This window comes from Pleurodeles waltl, chromosome 2_1, assembly GCF_031143425.1.
Source record: "Pleurodeles waltl isolate 20211129_DDA chromosome 2_1, aPleWal1.hap1.20221129, whole genome shotgun sequence".
Lineage (NCBI taxonomy): Eukaryota > Metazoa > Chordata > Amphibia > Caudata > Salamandridae > Pleurodeles > Pleurodeles waltl.
Window position 1 is genome coordinate 180568849 of NC_090438.1, and position 20292 is coordinate 180589140.

The 20292-nt window shown below is 45.8% G+C and overlaps 1 protein-coding gene across 1 annotated transcript in view; it reads right to left on the minus strand.

Moving 5' to 3' along the window:
- The window catches only part of ATP1B4 (ATPase Na+/K+ transporting family member beta 4), a 250030-nt gene that overhangs the window by 133043 nt on the left and 96695 nt on the right, over positions 1 to 20292 (minus strand). The window contains exon 4 of the mRNA XM_069212109.1: positions 8751 to 8879. Within this exon, the coding sequence (XP_069068210.1) occupies positions 8751 to 8879 (129 nt within the window). The remainder of the gene's footprint in view (positions 1 to 8750; positions 8880 to 20292) is intronic.

The window sequence follows — 20292 nt, forward strand, 5'->3', positions numbered from 1 at the left end:
CGCTATCTATATTACAGAAAGGGCCACACAGGCTTTGCGACCCTTCCTGTAATACCAAAGTGCCGACAGGGCTGCGGCAAAGAGAAATGCAGGGCAACCGTTTAAAAGCTGCTCCCTGTTTCTCTGTGCAGGTGGGAACTGGCCTGCACTTTTCAAAGGGATTAGAGATCCCCTTGCAGGCAGGTGCAATGGGTCACTGAACCCATCTGTAAGGTGATGACTGCGGGGATCCACGGGACCCCTTTTCATCATTTAGAGGGCTGCCTTAAGAAGGCCCACTGAAAGTGCGCCACCTTCTTGTGGCTCACTTTCAGTGTGCCTTCTAAAGGCATGTTTGCCCCTGTACCCACATCAGTAATACAGCTCAGGCGCAGAGGCAAAAAGATTCCCTCATTTGCATGGGGCCACGCCCCCATACGAAGGAGAGAATGCCCTCTAGTCATAGCCCTGGCTCTATATGTGGCCCCTTCTGTAATACCAAAGTGCCCCGGGGGCCCACAAAGAGGGTGCAAACACCCGTTGCGCCACCGGGGCCTTTGTGTAATATGGCCCCTGGTCTTCTTAGGTGGCACACTCCCAACTTTCAGACCTAGACCTATTATTTCTCTGCATTTCTCTTAAAATCCTTCAAGTCCAATACTTTTACATGTGCAGCTGCAGATTTTTCCCATGTGCAGCTTCAGATTTTTCCTGGCACCTTCCTTGTTCTATTTTTTGGAGGTAACAGGCTGTTAGTAGATTCAGCTAAAGTAATACACAAGAGTATTGAACACACACTTCCTGGTGTAAACACAGGTACCTGACTTTAACTGCGTACTATGTATATATTTACTATATAACTGCACTTCTGTCAAACAGCCACGCGACTAAGCACTGCTTATTTACTGCAGAGTGAGGCTGCTGTTCTGGATTTATATATACAAAGAACGTGCAGACATTTAAAACCCGGAAGTATCTGTGCATTACGTAGGCAGAACCTTAATTAAACTGTCATTTGCACGTTATGGGTGTTGTGTCGCAGACGGGCAGCGTCGGGACAAAAGACACAACACGCGGATACAGGTGAGTACTTCTTTATTGCTCCCTGTACATCCCAACTGTATTTCCCGCATCCCCCACCTCTATTTCTAACCTCCCGAGTGTCACTACTCGCGCACTCCATCTTGCGCCTCACTGCCGGGGGGTTTGTCCCTAAACACCTTCCGCTCCAGGAGAGTGGTCTTGCCCACTTCCTGCAGTGACACTGCATCCCTCCCCAAGGGGGGAAACGAACATGAACAAAGGATAACTGTAAACAAAGTGATGCTGGGAACTTTTGCCTGGGTCGGGCCAGGCTGGGAGTGTCTTCTCCCGGGTTTTCACTGCCAGGGTTAGTCACACGCAAAGTCTGCATAGCGTTGTGATGGACCTGGGTTGTGCCTCAACATGTATCGTTCGCTCCCGGACCTATCTGATCCTGGGGCCTGGTTCGCGCTGTCGCTGGGAGCCTTTGCTCTTGGGGACTGCTCTTGTGCTTGCGCTGGTGCGGGCACTTGTTCTACGGTAGTGACTCTCTCTCTGTCACTTGCTGTCTCCTGGCATACAGGGTCCGTGTCTGAGTCCGTCCCAGTGTCCGTGCTGCTTCTTCTGTCCTCGCAAGGTGCCGGCAGGAGCAGGCGTTTGAACAGTGCTACATTTCAGGTTACAGTCTCTGGCCCCCGGCGGGCTGTCACCATGGTGCCCTTCACAGCGATTACAGTCCACGGTTGTGCCTCGAAGGGCAGGCGGAACTTTCCTCCTGGGTGGCGGTCTTTGACTAGGACGGCATCACCCACCTGCACGGTGACTGCACGAGCTCTCCGTCTTCTGGAAGCATATGCGTTTGTGCAGGCCCTCCTCGCTGTAGACCGGTATGGTGGTGGTGGTTGTGTTGACCACGAGGGGTGATGTGGGATGGCATCAGTTACTGTTCTTCCAAAACAGAGCTGGCTGGGGGTCACCCCGATGGTGGTGTGGGGAGTGACCCTGTACTCTCGTAGAAATGTGTAGATGGCGTTTTCTAGGTTTCTGGACTCCGCCATGGCAATGCGGATTACTTTATTTAGGGTCTTAACGAACCTCTCCACTTCTCCATTTGCTTGCAGCCACCGGGGTGTGACTCACCGGTGCTTAGTGTTGGTGGAGGCCAGGAAGTCCACCCACTCTCGGCTGTTGAAGGGGGGTCCGTTGTCTGTGCGCACCTCGCCGAAAAACCCCTGGGTGGCCATGAGTTTCTCAAATTTTGGGATGACTGTGTATGTAGACGTGGAGCGTACCACTTCAACCTCAGGGTACCGCGAGTAGTCGTCAACAACTACTACCATGTAGGACCCATCAGGAAGGCTCCAGAAGTCCGCGCTTACCCTTTGCCACGGCGCCGAGGGCCCCTCTTAGGTGATGACCGGCGCTGGAAGACCCGGAGAGCCACTGGCTTGGCAGACAAGACATCCTTTGATGGCTTCTTCTACGAGCTGGTCTAGCCCTGGGGACCACACCTTGTTCCTGAGGCAGGTCTTCGATTTGACAATGCCTTGGTGGGCTCCATGGGCAAGGGATACGGCTCGGGCCATCAAACTGGATGGTAGTACCAGGCGGAATCCTATGAGCAGGCAGCCATCCTCGCTTACAGAGAGCTCGTGTCATATGTTAAACAACGCGTGTAGGCTGGCTTGAGCGTTCTGCGTATGGAAGACGTCTGGACGTTGGAGCGGCCGCGAGTCTCCAGACCTGGTGGCTGTTATGGCAATTTGTAGGCACTCGTCCTGGTTGGTAGCTGCTTTTACTTCACTGAGTGGTATGGGTAGCGGTCTGGCTCGGTCTACCACAAACTGCATGTACTTCTCTGTTTCTTGGGCTTCTGCCACTTCTTGAGGGGTGGCCAGCCAGGCATGGCGTGACAGAAAGTCAGCAGGATTTTTTGTGCCCGGCTGGTATTCGATGGTAAAGTCAAACTCTTGGAGTTGCAAAATCCACTTCTCGATCCTGGGTGGCGGTTTTGATGATGACCCCTTGAAAAGAGGCAGCAATGGTTTGTGGTCAGTCACTACGGAGAATGGCTTGCCATATAGATATAGGTGGAAATGGCGACATCCCCAGTGAATGGCAATGGCCTCCTGCTCGATTTGGGAGTACCTCTGTTCTGTTGGCGTGAGTGTGCGGCTGGCAAACGTGATGGGGGCCCATTTCCCGCAGTCCCGCTTCTGCGCTAGGACAGCTCCTAGGCCTGTGGGACTGGCATCGACGACCAGCTGTGACTCCCGTTGGGGGTCGAAAAATGCTAGCGTGGTGTCAGCGGAAAGTGCGTTTTTTGTGGCTTGGAAAGCGTGTTCTTGTTCCTCGCCCCACTCCCATTGGTGGTCTGCTTGTGTGAGCCGTCTTAGGGGGCCAGTGATGTCTGCCAGGTTCTTCATGAAACGGCTGAAGTACGTGACCATGCCCAGGAAGCTTTGGACCCCTGAGACTGAGGTGGGAACCGGGGCTTCCTGGATATCCCTGACTTTGAATGGGTCTGGTCCGATGCCGTGCTTGGAGAATCGGTATCCGAAGAAACAGATTTCTTCCTTCAGGAAGTCACACTTCTGTCGGTGGAGCGTTAGTCCTTGCTCCTGCAGTCTCGTGAACACAGCCCGCAGCCTCCTCAGGTGTTCTTCTAGGGTAGGGGCGTGGACCAGGATGTCGTCGCTCACGTTGAGGACTCCTGGAAGTCCTTGCAGGACTCCTTTTATGATGTGTTGGAAAACGTCTGCAGCACTGGAAATGCCGAAGATGAGACGCTTGTACCACCAGAGGCCATTATGTGTGGAGAAAGTGGTTATTGGCCGGGACTTGGGGTGCAGCATGATTTGATGATACCCCGACCTGAGGTCCATTTTTGAGAACCAGCTGGAACCGGTTAACTCGCTGAGGATGTCATCTATGGCTGGAGGCAGGTGTCTTTCTCTTTTGATCGCCAGATTCGGCATGCGCATGTCCACGCAAATGCGGACAGCGTCTGGCTGCTTGGGTTTCCTTGTTACCACGATCGGAGACACCCATGGAGTGGAGCCTGAGACTCGTTCTATGATGCCTTCTTGCTCTAGGAGTTGGAGCTCGCGCTCTACTTTTCGGCGGAGGTGGAATGCCACCCGCTGATGTCTGAGGGCCGTGGGGGCGACTGAGTCATCTATGTGGAGTCGGAGCGGGGGTCCTTTTAGGCAGCCAATGCAATGAGCTGAATTCCTCAATCAGGTCTCGGAGTGCGTTGGCATGGATGCTGAAAGCAAAATGCACTAGGTCGAGGTCTTGGGCAGTTTGGCAGCCTAGCAGGAACCCGGCACCGTCCTTGGATACGTAGATCTTTGTGGCCTTGTTGGTGACCTCATGGGTGACCTCCGCCGTGAATACCCCAGCTATTTCTAGGGGTCGGGTGTTTCCGAAAGCGAATACTTGCACACCTGTGGGTCGGAGGGGCGGCAGCGGCTTGGGTAATGTCTGGTACACGTCCATGGCCATCAGGTTTATGGAAGCGCCCGTGTCTACTAGTGCTGATATGGAGAGCCCCTGGATGAGAATTTGGCATGTGGTTAGCCGCCGGTTCCCGACAGTGTGCACCACGTGGACTGTGTGATGGTCGCCGTCCATGTCGCTGTCCGAATCTGGGTCTGGAATGGTCTCCATCGTTTTCATTGATTTCTTTGTAGTAGGTTTGGGCGTAGATCGGCAGACTTTTGCGAAATGGTTAGCTTTTCTGCACGCGCTGCATGTTTTGCCCCAGGCTGGGCAGGTGGTGGGGTGTTGTGCTGGGCCGCCACACCACTTGCAGAGTCTGCCTTTCAGCCTCCCTTTGTAGCTGTCACCTCTTGTTCGTGGTGTGTTCGCTTTCACTGCATTGGCCGCTTCCGATTTCACCTGGGCTGGTGGTGCTTGCTCCATGTGTGCCGCACGAGCACACAACAGCTCTTGAGACCGTCCAAGGGTGAGGATGTCTTTCATGGGCATGTTCAGTTGTTTGACGATGCGCTCCTGGAGCTTTGATGATGGGCACCCTTGGATGAACAGAGCCCGGATTTCGACCTCCTCGTCGGGTAGTGTACAGGTGCTGGCTAACTCTCTCAGCCTGGCATAGAAGACGTCAACTGACTCGTCTGTTGTCTGGCGAGCTTGGCACAGCAGAAATCGCTTGTAATCTGGGATCGCATAAGGCTCAAAGTGTGCCGTGAGTACGCCTTTCAGGATTTCATACGTTCCCGGCCTTGCTTCTGTTATTGATTTTTAAACTTTGTGGATGTCTACCCCGCCGATGTGAAGAAGAAGGGGTCTCCTTCTTTCTGGCTGAACGTCCAGAGCCTCAAAGTATGTTTCGAGGCGCTCCACCCAGACTTTCCACCTCGCGGCTTGGGTGTGAGGGGCGCCGGTGATGGTGAAAGGTTCCAGAGGGGGTATACTGGCCATGGCGAAGGGTGTATGTCATGGTGAGGCACCGTGCACCGGTGTTTCTGGTTGTCTCTTATGTTGCCGGCCTGCTGCTGTCTTCCCTTGCGCCACCTCCCTACACCGGAGTCATTGAAACTCTCGTGGTGCGGCTCTAAAGGGTTGTGGGGTAAAGAAACCAGGGTGGCAAGGTGGGAGGCATGCTGGTGCAGGGTGCAGTGTGCTAGGTGCAGTCTGGCCTCACCTGGTGCAAGCAGGTATTTTTTTCCGTCTTGTCTTCTCTTGTCTCTTTTATTATATACTCTTTTTTTTGTGAAGGTGGGCACGGCAAAGTGTTGTGGCAGAACCTTCCTCCTATTGTGGTTAGTGCTGCCAGTAGCGAGGGGTGTAAGGAGGTGATGAGTTAAACTCTTGTTGTTTTTTTTTTTTTAAATAGAAAAAAAAAGGCTTGTGTTGATTGGTGGGGCAGCAACATTTGTTGAGGAAAGGAATTCCTCACCTCGAAATCAGCATTTGTCAGTGGAGGGCGAGGTAGGGCAGGACGGCCCTCTCGATATTCTGTGCGCCGGTGCGTGGCGTGTGAGCGGCAGCCGTGGCCGGGACAGAGACAGCCAATGGCAGGACGGTTGCGGCCGCAGGACTGTGCGGGCCATGCTCTCTCCTGCTTCCCTCTCTCTTTTCCTTTTGTTTTGAGGCCGCTGGGCCCGCAGTGCCCCTCTGCCGTCAGGAAGGGCGATGCTGCCGGCAGGCGTTGCTCAGCGCGCGTCTACGCACGCGTCGGGGAAAACACCCAAGGGTGCGGCAACGGCCTGGATGGTGCAGCGCGCCAGCTCTTCAGTGGTGCCTGGAAACGGTAGGTCCACTCTCGCCGCCAAGGAATGTTGTGTCGCAGACAGGCAGCGCCAGGACAAAAGACACAACACGCGGATACAGGTGAGTACTTCTTTATTGCTCCCTGTACATCCCAACTGTATTTCCCACGTCCCCCACCTCTATTTCTAACATCCCCCGTGTCACTACTCGCGCACTCCATCTTGTGCCTCGCTCCCGGGGGGGTTTGTCCCTAAACACCTTCTGCTACAGGAGAGTGGTCTTGCCCACTTCCTGCAGCGACACTACAATGGGCCTTTTCATCTCGACAGAACTGTTCCCTGAAATATTCCCGGCCTCGTTCTGATCGAATGCAGCAGCGCTGCACCTGGGATTTCCGACAAAGCAGGCGTCGTAGTTCATTTCATTCTGAGAATGTCACCTTTGAATGTGGTCAGCATGGTGATCCTGCATGTTTTACCCAACTATGCATTTAGAAACTCTGAATATTTGGGTTTCCCACATGAAATCCGCCATGAGTTGGTGAAAACCGATTGCAGGGAAAACCTGCGGGTTCAGTTATTACTGCAAAACCCGAAATATGGATTTGAGTGCAAAGTCAAGCGAGACTTAGAATTGTTTGGGAGAAAGAATTATGCACTTAGGAGTGGATTACCCAAAGGATAAACAGCTACGGAATGGGCCTGTGCTCACAATAGATGTGTTACTTAAATGACAATTCACAGAAGCGAACAAGGGATGTCAAGTGTGCGATCGTCTGTGTAAGGTTATGTTATGCTTTCAGAATTCGTATAACTCAACTCTATTATTGGTACATCACCGAAGCACTTTAATGTGTGCATCCCAAGCATAGGTAATGGGAGTAGTTATATTACATGTCATGTATTGCATGACAAAAATATTGCATCCTCTATATTTGCAATGATGTAGCTTTTTTTGCTGAATTTTAATGCTTTTCAGTAATGAGAACTCGTACTCTAGCTAATTTAAGGCAAACTAGCCTCATTTACAAGCCCTTTGCATCACCACTGCGTTATTTCTTTTGACACAGCGGTGGAGCTAGCAGTGCTCTGCTCCAGATTGACAAACTGATGCATTGGGCCCAATGCGTCAGTTTGTAAAGCCCTGTGATAGATTATACCTGCGCCAGGTATTATGTATGCAGGGTAGGCATTCCCCGGCAAAAAAAGCCATGCAGAACTGACACAGTGAAATGTACAAGATTTCACTGCGTCATTCTGCAACTTCTCTGCGTCAGAATTTTACCACCTGCTCAGAGTAGGCGCAAAATTGACGCAGGGCTTTTTTCAATGGGGGACTCCTCACATTGCTGGAGAGGCATCATTTTTATGATGCTACTCCAGCAATGCGTGAGTTTAGTGGCAACAGATGCGTCTGAATTTCTGAGGCATCTGTGAAAACGTGGAGCTCTGTATTGTAAATACAGCGCATCAATGGCATTGTTAGAGGATCAAAGGGAAGCACAAGAAAACCAACACCTCGCTGGCAACGTGTCAGATTCATGTCAATGAGGCCGGCCATCTTTGCTGTGACAATTCGTTGTACCACATGAATAGATTTGGATTTTCATATCTCAGTAGAAAATAATAAAATGTGTTCCACAGAAAAGGACAACAGACTTTCACAGACTGTTCTGAATAAAATATAAGCAGTCAAGGTTAAACCTAGCTGTCTCAACGAGAATCACAAACTATGTAACTTTACTGATCCATGTGCAGATGTTGCTTGTGAGACGCTTGATGTAGAATTGTGACAATTATGTTGAATATATTCAGTTGTAAATGTTTCTCTTTTGCTATATTTTGGTTGGTTTAGAGCCTGTGAACCACGTAGCACTGTAGTGAATGTGTGAAATCCTTTATTTAGAACCCTATGTGAGTGTGATTTTTTTGATGTGGCAGAGACAGTCCTATCCTGTTACTTTAGCAGGTAAACCTATGCTGGATTTCTTCTCTATTTTATACTCTGTATTTTGCTGACCTGAACTTTACTGCTTTCTCGATTAATTATGTGCCTTAACTGAGTTTTGCACTTTAGTGATTCAATGAATTTGACTACATTAAAATTAATTTCTGTAAGACTAAGCTTCTTGAAATAAAACCTTTTACGGTTGAGACTTGATTTTCTATCATTCTTGAAGGACCAAATGTGTTCTACATTTCTGCTGCTTGAAATTGGCACCTTTAACTTCTTAAATTGAGACAGGTCCACTGGGGAGCACCAACGTCTGTGTAGCACCTACATCGGTTTTGTGCGCTGTCAACATAGTCAAGGAAAGTGGACGTTGAGCTAAGAATAGTAAATGCATAGTTATCTTGATGATCATGAAGTAGTCGGTGTAGTGAATGTGATAATTTTGTAGGTCAGGATTGGTGGCTAGGTGGAAAAACGCATCCACTTGTTTCACGAGAAATGACAAAAATGCAAATGTGAATGATAAAAAGTATAAGTACACGCTCATAGCTACGTACCTGGTGGAAACACTCTTTCACGGTAGGTCGGCACATATGGGCTTATGGTAAGCAGCAATACATACATACACAAGGAGAACATCGCGGCAAGAAATGCATAGAAGGCGAGGTAGAACAGTAATATTTGGGCTGTAAATAATAGAAAATCACATTGTTAAGGAGTTGCTTATCCAAAAGTGGCATGCACAGATTTAGTAGTGTTAACAATTGCAAAAAGATACATCGAGGATCCACCTTGGCCATATCATAACATTGTTCTTTTTAGCTTCAACTACAAAGCATCCACACTGTCCACATTTCTGCCATTGTTGTTATGTCAAGTCATTTATTAAGTGCACTGTCACCAATGGTCCCTGCATTGCATCATACTCACAGGTGATAGCCAGAAGAATCGACTTTACAGATGCGAGAGGTATCCCCTCGCACAACAAATGTTGGACAGACATCATCTCAGAGTTGTTGCCCGATGCCATATTCTGACAACTTTATGCCCTGTATTCCAAATCAAAACATCTAAGATGCCTTTCATTTGCGTGTGATTGGCATACAGTCATACAATAACATGGAATTTGACTTTTTCCCTGTGGTAAGAAATGTGTGATTGAAAATGTATTGGTATACGCCTTGCAAACAAGAAGTTTTCCAGGGCAATATTAATGGTTACGGCAACAGTAATGTTGATAGGTATATGTACTAATCATACTTCTTTTCAAGGAGGATTTATGAGTCATACAGATGCAGGACAAGTGGTTTTAAAAGGCCTCTTCATCATCACTGCCATCACACCTATTCACTTCACTTAATCAGTTGTACTATATTGCTTCCCGCTCTTTCAATTTCCATGTGTCACATGGCATCTTATAGTGCCCGGTATTACGACCTCTCGCTCCCAAATATCTAGAGTTATGTCTCAACCAGCAAAGATATGTTGCGATCCACCTCCGCTTGTTTTCTGGTTTCTGGCCCTGAGTGCTGGTGTAATATGCAACTACAAAATTTATCGCTGCTGTGGTATTTGCCTATCCTGGCCAACTGCTCCAAAAACCCTAGTTTTGTAGGTTCTCACAACACCTACCCCCTGAATACCTGTTTGTATTATTCTAGTCTCCCATTGGGACAGCTCATAACTGCAGTGAGAACATGGCATGTGTCTTGCAGACTGTTCTTTGTATTCCACGGGGGGGATATGTACCACCACCCCTGCAGTGGCCACTGAAATACACGAAAACATTCGTAAAACACTCTAGATGGATCAGCATACTTGCCTCGGTTTAGTATTTTGCTTGTGAGAAAATGGAGGAAGCAATTAGCACCAGCACTTTTTAACAAGGTTCTGACTTCTGCAAGGCACTTTGCTGTGCATGGGCGGGTATTCCAAATGGTTGTGATGGGTACCCACAGCAAATAGTATAAATGTTTCACAGCGATGCAAGGATTTTTCCCAAACATTGAATGTTGGTCTCACAGGAAGATTTGGGTGAAATGTGGCCTGTGAATACTGTTGGGCACTTCCTGACTGACATTTGTATACACCGCATATTTTAGAATTAACTGGACGTCACATGGAGCCAGCGATGCTTGCAGCATGCCTCGGTCACATGGCCGTTCCAGAAAGAATGGCCCACTGCCACTTAGACTACCATATTTAAGCTCTTTGCAGTTTAACTAGGTGCTTTGCCTAGGCCAAGATCAAACTACTTGCTTTGTCAATGAGTATACAACTGACCCAAAGAAGCCGCGTCACAGATTAATAGGTACTATCTCTATGACACACATTAGTTAAAACATTGTTTTGTCATTATAGTTTGTATTGGGGTCCCCACTTCAAAATGCACTCCCACAACTTTGACTTGGTGATCTAATGTTATTGCAAGATGGACTAACAGAGGAAACTTGCTTCTGCCCAAATTGTCTGAGATCTTGAAAAATTTGACCTCAGTGAAGCATTTTTGAAGCCCATTTTCTCATGTCTGCCTAGCAACACTTCAAAGGCCCTGATACCGTAGAGATAGTGCACTGCAACACATGTCATACTATCCCTTTTGTTTACAGACAGAATAAACCAGAGAGCTCTGTCTTGACTATAAAGAGAATGTTTGTGAGGAATCTCCTTTAGTTGATACTCAGGTAGCCATCCTCTTCCTACCAGACCTTATTTTGTATACTTTTTTTTAACGTTCCAAGGTACATAAACAGCACTCTTTAGAAATGAGAGGGGTACATAATCAACAGCAATACAAGTGTCTAAGGGCCGGATAGACCGCCTCACTTGTACTGGAGTGACTTCCTCCAGGTTGTGTAATACAATAAACATTCACCATACAATGAATTCCTAACAGACCTTATTAAATGAGCTTGGAAAGAGAAACAGCAACATCACCAGCTCTTTTACATGGACCCTAACTTTTAATCCCTCCTGTTTGCCTGATTCTTTATACCGAACATCTTGTTTGTGATTTTCCAGGGATACCGCTGAGTTTAAAATGTATCATTCAGCATTTTGTAAAAGTCTTAATTCAAAGTCTTACAGTTCTGTTTTTCATTGTATCTGAAATGTATTCTTCTTGGTGTTCGTGATGTTCCTGTAGGGAGCCTGCACCTAATCTTGCAAATGTTCAAGGTTGATGCTGCTTGTTGGTTAAACCATGCCCCTTTCATTTATTTCAGTAGCTTATTGTTTAGGAGTGCAATGCTATTTCCTTTGTATGTCGGTTAGAGGTTCTCATTTACTATTTATCATTGGGGTACCAGCCAGAGCCGCCGACTTTGGAGCTGGGGAGCCAGGTTCGAGTCTCAGCATCCGCTCATCATCCTTTAATTCTAGGCAAATCACTTAATGTCCCTTTGCCTACCAAAAAAATGAATGTGTCCTTGTGTAATGTAACTGGTGCTCATGTAAGGCGCTCCAATACCTTCGGGTCGAGTTCACGCTGCAAAAAACTGCAAAAGAATAATAATTTTGAGAGGGTTTCTAGGGTGTCCCTCTTTACTTATTATATTTTCTATGGTGCTCATTGGTCACTGTATCTTTACAAGTGTAGTCCATAGTCCCACGTCACACCATGCATGATTTTCTACTCCTCTAAACCCATAAAATAATCCGTTTTTTTTATGTGAGTCAAGACTTTTCTGAGACTCCCTTTGAGCATGTCTTTATGACAGGCTGTGCTTTTTGCTTTACACTTAGATCATTTACAGACTTTCTCTTGACTTTAAACTCTGCAGATGACGTTCCTGTCCTTTGCTAATGCGTTATTATACTTTATGCTAGACCTGCAGCCTATGCTAATCCCAATTTATTTGCATTTTGAGATTAATTGTCATTTTAATTTGAAGAATTGAACTAATTATCTTTGCCTTCTGTACTGATTCATAAATTTTAAATAAACCTTCATGGGTTTTGACTTTGAAACCTGTCTGGTTTGACCTGGTTGATCTTTGTTGCGGGGTCATTTTCGGACGTACACAAGGCCCTGGTCCCACCAATGAGTGCTTAAAGTGATGATTTAGTGTCAATAATTATTGATAGAACCAATCAGTGCAACTGATTAGGTGGAGAATGTGAAAGGAGTAGAATACAGATAACATTAATGAATGAATGACTTTGATTTAGCTGCACTGCCATATTCCTGAGGCTGTTTTGAGTTGGAGAGCATAAGCATCAATAGAGAGATTGGCAATGTGGGCAGTTATCATGAGATGTATTACATTCTACTGTGTCATATTGCATTGTATTGGGTCAAGTGCATTGTGGTACTTGTAGTCTCAGATACGTGTGGTGGTGTTGTAGTGCTACGAAATTTAATGTGAGGATGATTCTAGTGACTGGGTCTGATTTACGATCTGTTGCATGGTTTGGCTATTGTGATTTTGTTGGTTTTATTTTGTTTTTGAGGCACATTATTGGTGTTTGTTAGTGTGCATGTGTCGAAGTTTCAAAGTTGATTTTTTTCATTGTGTTGCTTTGTTTACGTCATGGAATATTGATGTGTTATATTGTTTTTGAAATCTAAGGAAAAGTTGTGATTTTTATGTAATTTTGTGAAAATGTTCATGTTCTCAGTTTATATGGAAAAGATTAGCGGATTGAGGGTCACATGTACGATGTTTTTTGCACCTCGCAAACAGCGAATCTGGCTGTTTGCGACGTGCAAAAAGCACTTCCCGATGCACAAACCCAGTTTTGCGATTCGGTAACATTGTTACCGCATCACAAAATGGGTTTGCGACTCGCAATTAGGAAGGGGTGTTCCCTTTCTAATTGCGACTCGCAGTGCGATGTAGGATTGTTTTGTGACCGCAAACGCGGTCGCAAAGCACTCGCAGTTACCACCAGTGTCACACTGGTGGTAACACATTCGCAAACGGGAAGGGGTCCCCACGGGACCCCTTCCCCTTTGTGAATGTCACTGAAAACATTTTTTCAGAGCAGGCAGTGGTCACAAAAATGTTTCGTTTTTTGTTTTTGTAATGCATCTCGTTTTCCTTTAAGGAAAACGGGCTGCATTACAAAAAAAAAACTGCTTTATTGAAAAGCAGTCACAGACATGGTGGTCTGCTGACTCCAGCAGGCCACCATCCCCGTGAGGGCCGCCATTCCCAAGGGGGTCGCAAATTGCCACCTACCTCATGAATATTCATGAGGTGGGCATTTGTGACCCCCTTGCGAGTTGAAATTAGTGTCAAGGACACTACCTTACATTCGGATTTGTGACTCACAACTTTGCTACATGTGGCCCTTAGAGACATTCAAGATCTCAACATATTGTTATTATGGTAATTGTTTTCTAAGTAAATGTTTGAGTTGTGAGGCGACACGTCACACTAAATGCTTTGAGTTTCTAAAATTCTTGAGGTGAGTGTGAACTGAGATTAGTGGTTATCTATTCTCCAGGGCACACAGATAGGAGCACTGATCAAAGGGGGGTTGCTGCTGATCGAGAACCTGTCTTGGAGTGATTGATAGTGCTTTAAAAGATACTATTCCCATTTACTGTAGTGAGATTGATTTCCTTTCCTTGTCTCAGTAAAGCAGACAAAGATATTTGTTTAGTTAGGGTTTTTGTGCTTTGTTTCATTTCCAGTTTCTGGTTCAAACCGAATTGTGATTGGTTGGTTGGTTGTGACAATAATCCATAGTTAGCAAGAGTTAGGTTAAGAGAAAATGAGTTCTGCTTCTAAAATGTCTAAAATTCGTTTGTGAATAGATAAGAATCCAGATGAAGATTTACCTACACAAGAGATATTGGTAAACTTAGGACTTCATATTTGTTTGTGGCTAAACGTTTGGAATAAGATTACTGCTAATGACAAATATTAATCTTTTCCTTTGAATGGCACTTTTAAGGTGAGAAACATCGAGTATTCGAGGGGTGGTATGTATAAGGTGAAGCCACAACCTAGACCTGCACCTTTATAAGCTATGGATGAGTGGGATCATATAAAAAATGAAAAAGAGTGAAAGAAAATGATGAAAGGTCAGGTTAAATATTCAATAAGCCATTAGTTGGATGCACAGTGGTTTATGCAAAAGAGAGCACAGAGAAAATACGTAATAGGGGGTGTGCATGCTTTCCCTGCAATTGTTAAAGAAACGGGCAAAACTAAATTAATAACGACAAAGGTGAACTCAAAGTTAAAATGAGAAAGAAAAGAACGCAAGACAAAGCAATTTTGTGGAGGAGGATAGATATTTAGATGATTTGGTAAATTCAAGACCACCACTGGACAATAATGAACCACGACCACAAGAGCAGGGGAGACCAGCTGGAGAGCGGAGTGTACATGAAAGTGAAGCATGAATTAGAATGTTTGTTAGTACATCAGGACTGAGTGAGCCAATAACAAAAGAAATTGGCATTTGTAAATTCAAAATAAAATGTGTCATGTTATATGTATTTGTATAGTACATAACTCATAAAGCAGGAGCTGTATGGGCAGAGCAGGGGCTGGGGCTAGGTGAAGAGCCAAGTCTCCAGCTTCTTGAAGAATGCAAGAAATGAGGAGGAGGCTTTGCTGTGCAGGAACAGGTCGTTTCAGACTTTAGGATCGAGACAGGAGAAGGCAATTTGGAGAAATTATTAATTATATCATTTGTTTAGAAAGAATAACATCATATAATGGGAAAGAAGTGAGATAGATGAGGAAGCAGCAAGGTGTGTGTGTGAAGCATATGAGAACCATGTGGGTTTGTATAAAAAGAGATCATGCAGAAATTTTAGAATGGATATGAATGAAAATGAAATGCAAGGAATGGTATGTGTGAGCTTGAGCACGTATATTAGTGATTTATTAAAAAGTATATAAAAATTGGAAGGGATTTAAAGATAATTTGTCGAAGAAAGGGGGAAGGTAGAGAAAAAAGAGAACTGAAAAAAAAGAAACAAGCACAAGTGATTCCGAATGTGCAATAGTTAAGGGAGATCGATTGTGACAAGTACATGGAGGAGCATATTTACATGCACCATTGATGAGCTCTTATCTTCTTACATTTACAAAATACTTTACAAAGCTTAAAGAAGCAAAATGTTACAAAATTTAACCTACTTTGCATAGATTTGAATACATTGTTTGAGATTATCATGGATAGAGTGCAAAGGAATTGTTGGTTGGCCAGACGCGGAGCCTATGGGAGTGGCTCCTCTTAAAAGTCCATCTCATGTTGTAATAGATAAATATAATTTAATGAATGAGCACCCGAAGACTAAGGTTTCACAGAGTTAAATGCATTTGTCAAACACTATGATGGCAAAATAAGAACCTAAAAAGTGAGTGCATACATATTATGAGAGATTGATTCAGATTTACAGACAGGAGAGGTTAGTGAATTTGTCTCAGCAATTATGTTGGATTTGTGTCCTGAAATCTGTTTCCATATTCAGCAAGGTGTGATGTGCTACTAACCAAATTATTTGGATGACATACTAAAATATGTGTTGTATTGTAGTGATTGTTGGTGCTAAAATAAAGAAAAAGCAGATGGGAGTGCAGACAAAGTATTTCCGGAAAGGTGGTAAGAAAGGTTCTCACATGTCTGATACTGGTTTTAATTCATTCTGGTTTTGTTGCAGGCCCAAACATTGGTATGGAGGGAGCTGGTGTACAGAGTAATAGTTGTCAAATAATGCAAACTGGAAATGTTGTTTCACAGGGTAGAGGTAGATGATTAATTGCTCAATTATGGGCAATGTTAACATCAACATACAAAAAAGAAATATACCTTGCCACATTTGTAGAAAGCTTCTACACTGGAATTGAGAGTGTAGATACAGAGTATAATATGAGTTGCAAATGGTTCCCCAAATGTGACAGAATATGAAACAAATAGTACTAAATTGGATGACACAGCCAGTAGCCCTAGCCCAACTGGCATAAGTGCAGGACATGCAGAATCAAAGGCAGTTCAATTGGAACATGGTTTCAGCTCCAATTATGCATCTTAATATACAGAAGAAAATGCAGAATATTCAAGAAAATCCTGGTTTCCAACAGAATCCTTCAGCAATTAGTATTCATTTCCCACAAATTACTGCTGCGCTTGGAGTTCATACTGGACTACGTCAGGCACAATGACGGTGCCTGAAGGGGGAGGATTGCATGCTTGTGTACCCCTAGAGCTAGACCAGAGTTACGGTATGTAGCTGGTGAAGTGAATGGCCACCGAGTATCATTTTTATGGATCCAGGTGCTATTTCTTCCACGGTTTGACGAATGGAGGATCCCAACCTACCCCCAGTCAAAACCAATTCAAGTTGTAGGTATTTCCAACACATAAATCACTAATAAGGTGCCAATAAATGTCCCTGTAAAAATTGGTTCAGTTGAAAATAAATATTAAATTATAATATGTAACATGAGTTCTGTTAATTAGTTGACCCATGATCTATTTTATAAAATGTATTCTGTAATTTATAGCCCATCAAACACTATGGCCCTGCCGCCCGCCAAGCGGGAACCGCCAGAAGACCGTACCGCGGTCAAAAGACCGTGGCGGTCATTCTGGGTTTCCCACTGGGCTGGCGGGCGACCGCCGAAAGTCCGCCCGCCAGCCCAGCGGGAAACACCCTTCCCACGAGGAAGCTGGCTCAGAATGGAGCCGGCGGAGTGGCAAGGTGCGACGGGTGCAGTTGAAATTCTTTGTGGGGCCCTCTTACGGGGGCCCCTGCAGTGCCCATGCCATTGGCATGGGCACTGCAGTGGCCCCCAGGGGCCCCACGACACCCCATACCGCCATCCTGTTCCTGGCGGGTGAACCGCCAGGAACAGGATGGCGGTATGGGGTGTCAGAATCCCCATGGTGGCGCAGCAAGCTGCGCCGCCATGGCGGATTCCCATGGGCAGTGGAAAGTCGGCGGTACACCGCCGGCTTTCCGCTTCTGGCCGCGGCAGTACCGCCGCGGTCAGAATGCCCGGCGGAGCACCGCCAGCCTGTTGGCGGTGCTACCGCCAACCTCCGCCATGGCGGTATTTACCGCCAGGGTCAGAATGACCCCCTATGTGCCTTTGTTGGTGAGGACGCCGTGATAAGAGGAAAAACGCCTGGCATTTGAGGAGCTGTTTAGAAACTCCCATGTGCTGCTCTATGGACAACTGGGCTATCATGGGAAAATAAATGAAAATCCCCATATAAGGAAACTTAGGCAAAACGTAATTCTCAAGACCTTTTAAGGCTTCAATTCAAAACTGTTTTGAAAGCTATTCCCATGAAGTTGAATGTTGCTTTTTACAATCAGAACAGCCCGGTAGTGAATACTGTACTTGCTTTGTCCGCATGATTATGACCTCGAGGAAGATCTCATCAAATTGAGTAGGCATGGCGCTGAATTGTTTGAGTGCAATTACTAAAAGGGAGTGAGCCTTTAACTTTGGACTGATGGGCACTTATTAATACCAAGCATAGGGGACATATGTCAAAAGACTTTGGCCCTCATTATGACTGCAGTGGTCTTTTGCCAACACCGCTGCATCCATGGCCGCTGGAAGGCCGCCAGTGCTGATGGTCTTCCTACTGCCGTATTATGACTGCCATCAGATATCCACACCGCTGGAGGTCGCAAATCCGTCAGCATCATCACGGCGGTGCTTAGACAGTTCCACTGCCAGCACCGTCATGCCAGAAAAAGACGCCCACAGAATTACAACCAGTAATTCTGTGTGTCAGTCTTCAGGTGGAGTGGCGGTGCCGGAGGTGGGAGCGCTGGGTCCCGTCCCCTAACAGAGAAGCACCTCGCTGGACGAGGTAAGTGCTGTCCACAAGGGGAGGGGGTGGAGGGGTGTGAATGGGTGTCTGCGAGTGTGTGTATGCGTGTCATGAATGTGGGGGGGTGAGAGGGGGAGTGTCTGTGCGTGCGTGCGTGTGTGACTGTGTGTAAATGTGGTGATGGTGATGCGTGTGTGTATGCATGTGGACGGGGTAGGGGTGTGTGCATGGGTGAATGTGTAAGGGGTGAGGGGGGTGTGAGTGAGTGCGTGCAGGTGCGTGTATGTATGGATGTAGTTGAAGGGAGGGGAGGAGGGATGGTGAGTGTATTCGTGCATGTGTGATGTGTATCGGTATGTATGCATGTCTACGGGGGTGAATGTTGTGAGTGTGTGTGTGAGTGGGCGGTGTCTGTGTGTGATTGTGTGTGTGTGGATGCATGCATGCGTGTGTGCGGAGGTGTTTGGGGGGTATCCCGGTGACAGGAACGTAAGTTCCTGTCATCGGGATACCTTAACCTCAGCATTTTGTGGCGATGAGACCCCCAAGAAAATGCTGGTGGTGTCCCGAGTCGGAATAACCTGGGCGGTCATCCAAATCCTGCAGGGCTGCAGGTGGAAACTTCCAGCCCGGCGGGCCACGATAAAACGTCAGGACAGGCAGGGATGTGGCGGTTTGGCAGTGGCCAAACCTCTGCGATCATAATATGGCAGTCTGCACTGCTGGTCCCGCGGCAGTGAGACCGTCACAGCGGCCCTGGCGGTACATGGACCCCCAGGGTCATAATGAGGGCCTTTATGTTGACTGATCGCAACCAGACCAGGTCACTTGAAAACCATTTTACTTTTATGTATGTTGATTATTCCATAGCATTTTGTTTGTTATTAAATAGTATATTTTTTTATTCAATATATTTATTGATTAGTCACGGTTTGGTTTTAAGATGTCTTGAATTGGGTGCCAAATGGTATGATTAATTTATTGATGTTATGGAAGCACTGTAAAGCCTAATATGAATGTATGTACCTTAGTTTAACCCACATGTGATGAAGAATGTCCACATGTCTGAGTCTGAATAACACTGGTATAAAGGATGGTGAATGAAGGTACAGTATTTGTGCAATAACTCAGCACTTGACAAGCATTTGCCTGCCAAGTTCTTGCGGCTGAGAACATTTCAATCAAACTTTGCAATATCCTTAATCCTGCCACACTTTTGAAAATGCCTGGTATAGACACTACCAATGATGGAGACAGTAACTGTGATCATGACTGCATTGATGTGACAGAACTGTGTACCAGACAAAGACCATACATTCAAGGTGTACCACTCAAATTGGCTGATTTTATTTTATTTGTGGATCTTTCTTGTCTGAAAGACCATCAGGGAACACTGAGAGAAGTATATGTGGTTTGCAAAATAGCATTCATTGTAGAAGCATTTTTACTTATGTAATGTAGCCTCACCTCAAATAGCAGAATTAACAGTTATCACAAGAGTGTGCTCCATGGGTAACAGATTGAGTGTTACCCTCTACATTGATAGCAAGAATAGTTTTGGAATGGTCCATGATTTTGGACAGCTGTGGTCATGAAGGGGTTTCTTGACATCCGCTGGCACACCCATCAAAAACTGACCAAGGAGTTTGGAGTTGTTAAGTGCATTACTATTACCTAGAGATACTGCTGTGATTAAATGTGCTGCACACAAGAGCGGAGATGACGTGGTCATGCTTGGCAATCTATAAGACGATACAATTGCAAAATACTGTGCACTTGTGTCTGGTTCATTGGAATCAAGTGATTATTGTAATTTGGAAAAATAAAGTATACATTATTTATTGTCAACATCAATAGAAACTGTAGCAGAATCACAAAATCTGCAAAACAATGTGCTTAAGGATAAAAAGAAAAAGTGAGAGCAGGTTGTGCCAAAGATCATAATGATTTGTGAGGGTCAGCTGGTGAAAGAGAAGTTTTGCCAGATTGTATTCAGTATCAAATGGCAAGATATATGAATGGACCTTCACATGTTTGATGTGATGGGTGGGATGTAGAACCTTTTTACGACATTTTGGATTAATACTCATGTTAGAGCTGTAGCTTGTGTCAGCGTTGTGTTACTTGTCAGCATTTAAATGTTGGGAAAAAGACACCTGTGGCTTTAGGTCACATTGGGCACTCTGAAGATTCTTTTACCAGGTTACACACCAACTTTCTGAAGCTGCATCCAGGTAAAGGGCTACCATATGCTTATTAATTGTTTCTCTTTCTTCCAGGTGAGTAGAAGCCTATCCAGCTAGAAGGTGTCTGTAGCCCAGCTCTTGTTGAGGGAATTAAACC